This window comes from Crocuta crocuta, unplaced genomic scaffold (genome assembly GCF_008692635.1).
Source record: "Crocuta crocuta isolate KB4526 unplaced genomic scaffold, BGI_CrCroc_1.0 scaffold61, whole genome shotgun sequence".
Lineage (NCBI taxonomy): Eukaryota > Metazoa > Chordata > Mammalia > Carnivora > Hyaenidae > Crocuta > Crocuta crocuta.
Window position 1 is genome coordinate 8166983 of NW_027528369.1, and position 5008 is coordinate 8171990.

The window sequence follows — 5008 nt, forward strand, 5'->3', positions numbered from 1 at the left end:
GGGATAACTGGCCCCAGAGGGAGCAGAACGATGAGTTAATGTCAGGGCTGGACTGGGCTGGGGGTCCAGGGGAGTTTCCCTGGAGATGAGGAGGTGTTAACTTGATGCAGAGCAAAGGCAAAGCCTTCTGGCAGAGGGGCCACAGCCTGTGCAAAGGCACTGGGGTGCTTCGGGGTTTGGTGCACTTGAGCTGAGTGATGCATCCAAGATAAGGCTGGGCTGAGGCTTCCGGAGGCTTAGGGGAGGATTTCCGCCTTTATCTTCAGAATAAGGGAAGCTGTGGGAGGGCGTTGAACCCGGGGTGACAAATTGCAGCTGCCTCTTGTGAGGTCCCTGAGGCTGCAACTTGGAAAAGGGACTGGATGGGGCATCGAGAGTGGGGGCAGGGACCTCTGTGACCAGCTGGGGCTCTGGACCCAGGAGTCTGGGTTGCAGTGCAAGGTCGGGGGAGAGGAGGAGAAGGTTCCAGTGCCCAGCCCCCTGCGCCTGACCATGGCTCACTCAGCGAAGGGCAGGAAAGGAGGGAGTGAGGCCAGATGCTGTGGGTCCTTCGTGGAAAGGAGGGGGTTGGGGGGACAAAGTCTGCCCGACTCCCTTGGGGGGCTGGGGCTGGGTGCTCAGAGGCAGGGCTGTGAGTGCTGCGCGGCCAGGATCAGGCCAGGATTCGTTGTCCTGGGAGCCGGGGCCACAGGTGTTCACCGTGCTCACCAACACCTCCTACACGCCTCCGCACTCACACACTCTCCCGCACACACAGACACACGTGCGTGTTCAAAAACACTCCTCGAGCCCAGAGGACTTCTCACATAGGGCCGAGCGCCACTACCTGAAGGTCCTTCAGCTTCTGCTGCTGGAAGGTGTCCATCACCTCCTCCAGCTGGCGGGTGGTGCGGCTGGCATCTGCCGAGGCCCTCTGCACGCTGGTCTCTGCCTGGCTCCGGGGGTGGGCAGTGTCGGGGGAGGGGGGGTTGTGGCCTTTAGACACCATTCTAGATCATTTTCGGCTCTTCCTCTGGGTCAGCTCCCTGGCCCCCTGGACAGCGCCGGCCAGGGTGGTCATTGCAGAAAAGACCGTGGTGAAAGGGGCGGGTGCTGCTTGGACAGGCCTGCTTTCTAGCTGTGTGACCCCAGGCAAGTCGCTAAACCTCTCTGAGCCTCACTTTCTTTGCCTGTCAGCAGGGGACGGTAACAACACCCGCTTTGCAGGGTTGTTGCAAGAATTAAACAGCGCGCACCGGCCGAGCTATTTCTGGACCAGGTGCTCGCTCCACTTTCAATGATAATTCATTCTTGCGCGTGGAACGGTGCTTAGGTGATTAATTCACACGACCCGCGTCCCCGCCAGGCATGCGAGGAACCTGAATTTTAGAGTCAGGCGCCCTGGGAGCGGAGGTCCCGGTTGGCCCCTTACCTCCCTGCTGGGACCCAGGGCAGGTCACCTCTTTTGGTCACGGTTACCTCATCTAGACAAGGGGGGTGGGGCTAGAAGTGCCCGCCTGCAGTGAGCATCGACCCAGCAGCCCCGAAACGNGGGCGGGGGGGGGGGACTCTGTGCCTTGTCCCTGTCTCCTGACCCCCAGCCCGCTGCTGGCCCGGCACCTCCGACTGGCGTCACGAGCCCCACGCAGGGAAAAGTTCACCTCGCTGTTTGGGGAGGTCGGCCTCACCTGGGACTGAGACAGGTGCTGTTAAGGAGCCAGGTTAGGCCGCGGCCCCGCCCGGAGGACGCCCAGCAGCCTCAGCCCCAGCGCCCGGGGAAGGATACGATCATCTGCCTGTCCGAGGGGGACTTCTGCCTCAGTTTCTCCAGCTTTTCCAGTTGCTTGATCTCGTTCTTCTGGACTCGCTTGAACTTCTTGATCTCGGCCTACGAGGGAGAGGAGGGCTGCTTCCTGGACGTCCGGGGGCCCAGACCCGGTCGGCAGGGCCCCCCGCTTACCCGCGTCTGCTTGATGTGGGCCCCGTAGAGTTTCAGGGGGCTGATGACCTTGGTCTCCAGCCTCTCGACCTGGGGGAGTGCAGACACGCAGGGTCAGAGCGGCCGGAACCTCCCAAAGGCCGCGGCAGCACGTTTCATCGCACGGGCCTTGTTTGCTCCCCTGTAAAATGGGTATAAAGACTGTGCCCACCGAGGGGCTCGTGACGGTTCATTGGGACCCACTGCTGTTTCGGTTCTCCAGGCTGCCTCACGCTCTCAACGCGGGGGCTAAACAGACCCGCTTGGAACACGGGATAGCGGGGGATTCAGGCCTGACCCGGGGCCCAGTGTGCTCCGTGGCCCCTGAGGGTATGAGTCACTCTTCAAGGGGGAAGCCTCGCCCCAGTCAGTGCCTAATACACCCCTTCCCCCAGGCTCCTTAGGACCCTGGTTGCCAGGCCCTGCCCCCAGGGGTGCTGATTCAGCAACGGCTCAGTGAGGCCCAAGAATCTGAATTTCTAGCAAATTCCCAGGGAAGACAGATGCCTTGACCACCAGTGGAGGGGGGAGGGTGCCCAGAAAACTTGGCNCCCTGCCCAGCACCCAGGGGTGCTGATTCAGCAACGGCTCAGTGAGGTCCAAGAATCTGAATTTCTAGCAAATTCCCAGGGAAGACAGATGCCTTGACCACCAGTGGAGGGGGGAGGGTGCCCAGAAAACTTGGCCTAAGCCCCTTCCTTATTTATCCTTTCCTGTAGGAGAAACACAAATCTAAAAAAATAATAATTTTCCCAGGAGTCCAAAGGCAAAGGGACTTTCCCTTTCGCTTCCTTTATAACATCTTCTTCTTAGAAAACCTGCAATTATAAATCCTTGCTCTGTCCCTTTAGGATGTGTGTGAACCTTTTTTAGAAGCCACGTAAGATTCCTCCTGACGGTTTATAAGCCGGGAATGGCAGTCCTCTCTCTGAAACGGAAGCATCAAGGAAGATGGCACCAAGCGGTGACACCTGCTTGTCACAGGAGGTCTGCGTTTCCTTGGGAGAGGCGATTCGCTGGCTCGGGGGGCCTCCCGCTCGCGACGGGGCATTAGGGAGTCCGGGGGGGGACAGACGGTGTAGTCCAGGCCCCTCCCCTGAGACACGTTACCTGTCCCAAGAAGGTGTGTGTGGGGGGGTTCTGTCTGGCTGCACAGGGAGTGAGCTTTCTGTCTGCCGCCGCTTACCGGCTGCCTGCAGTGTTAAGTCTCGTTTCCTGCGTCTGGTCACAGCGCCTGGGGGCTCGGTTGGTTGAGCGTCCGGCTTCAGCTCAGGGCATGACCTCTCGGTTTGTGAGTTCGAGCCCCGCGTCGGACTCTGTGCTGACAGCTCAGAGGCTGGAGCTGCTTCGGGTTCTGTGTCTCCCTCTCTCTCTGCCCCTCCCCCACTTGTGCTGTCTCTCTCTCTCTCTCAAAAATAAACATTAAAAAAAATTTTTTTTAGACAAAACAAAAAGAAAACCTTTCCTATGATCACAGGGAGGACTTTGCTGGGCTGGCAGGTGGCTTTTATCTGCAGTTCTCTCCCTAACTCGGGGCCGCCTCTTCACAGCCACCCGTCAGGATTTCTCTAGGTCCTGGGCCCTGGGCAGCCTCCAGGCCTGGCCCCCTGGGTCTCCCTGCCGCGTCTGCCCATTATCCAACCCCACGCAGCCTCCAGGCTCTCAGCCCCGTGAAGGGAGGTGTGAGCCTGGGGAGAGGCTGGTATGAGTGTCCACCCTCTGGGGACGCCCGTGGAAGAGGTGTGTCCGGTAGCTGTGGCCCCGCAGTGTGGTTCCAACCCTCAGACCTGACCCCAGCAAGGGGCCCAGGTCCCTCCCGCCTACCTGGGCCTGCCGGTAATCTTGCACCTTGGCCAGGTCCTCGGCGAAGTCCCTCACGGTGGCCCGCATCTCCGGGTGCTCCGTGTTGGCGAAGTCAGCGAGCTCCTTGACCAGCTGGTCAGCCTTGTCCCGCAGCCGGGCCGTCTTGCGGGTATAGGCCGCCAGCGTCGAGCAGAACTGGCCAAAGTACTTCTCGGCGTTGGTCACCGTGTTCTCCATCACCCTCTGAGGGCTGTCCCTGGGGAGGCGGGGCCCTGAAGGGCTGTTCTGGGCCCCGGTTGTCGCCCGCGCCTCGCCCTCCACCCAGCCGGGCACCTGGCCCCTCCCTCCTGGTTCCGAGGCAGCAGGTGGCAAGGCTGGTCAAATGGCCGGCAGGAGTGCAAAGGCCGCTTTGGCTCCAAATCCAGCCTGACCCTCCCTGGGACCCTTAGTGGGGCTTTTATATTCCTGGCCCAGTTACTCTCCCGTGGCCTCTTCCCTCCGAATCCCGATTCCGCCTTTTCCCCCAGGTGTGCAAATTCTCTCCTCTCTCAGAGCCCCGAAGGTATTTTTTAAGGATGAATAAACTTTAGGGGCACCTGGCTGGCTCAGTGGGTTAAGCATCCAACTTCGGCTCAGGTCATGATCTCAGTTTGTGGGTTCGAGCCCCATGTCGGGCTCTGTGCTGACAGCTCAGAGCCTGGAGCTGCTTTGGATTCTGTGTCTCCCTCTCTCTCTGCTCCTCCCCTGCTCGTGCTCTGTCTCTCTCTCTCTCTCAAGAATAAATAGACATTAAAAAAAAAACTTTTTTAGGAGGCCCGTTTCAGGTTTACGGAAAAACTAAGTAGAAAGCACAGAGAGCTCCCAGATCTCTGCTCAGAGCACACGTTTTCCCCTGTTATTAATGGGGCTGCATTTTTAAAGTTCAGGACCCTCAGAGGAACCAGGCACAGAACAAGTGGGTAAGGGGCGCGCGAGCTGTAAGAGAGCATCACTGGAACCCGGCCGGAGGCAGTGCGGTCAGGGGTGGTCCCACAGCAGGTGTTGTCTGGGGGGCTTTGAGGCCGAAGGGAGACTTTCCGCATGGAAATGAATGAGGGAAAGAGGGGATGGCCGCTCTGGGAGCTGTGGGCAAGAATGCTGAAGCCGCGGAGGTCAGATTCTGGAAGCTTCCCTGGTCTCGAGCCCTGTCTTCCCTTGACCTTGAGGCGGGGTCGTGTGGGAGGGAGAGCCCCCTTACCACTACCCGCC

General features: G+C 59.7%; 1 protein-coding gene across 1 annotated transcript in view; it reads right to left on the minus strand.

The window, feature by feature from the left end:
* Window positions 1-5008, minus strand: part of CIBAR2 (CBY1 interacting BAR domain containing 2) — an 8921-nt gene that overhangs the window by 3753 nt on the left and 160 nt on the right. The window contains exons 2-6 of the mRNA XM_077754218.1: window positions 3782-4016; window positions 1940-2008; window positions 1766-1867; window positions 1440-1441; window positions 827-935 (exon numbers count right to left, since the gene is read on the minus strand). Coding sequence (XP_077610344.1) covers window positions 827-935; window positions 1440-1441; window positions 1766-1867; window positions 1940-2008; window positions 3782-4016 — 517 coding nt within the window. The remainder of the gene's footprint in view (window positions 1-826; window positions 936-1439; window positions 1442-1765; window positions 1868-1939; window positions 2009-3781; window positions 4017-5008) is intronic.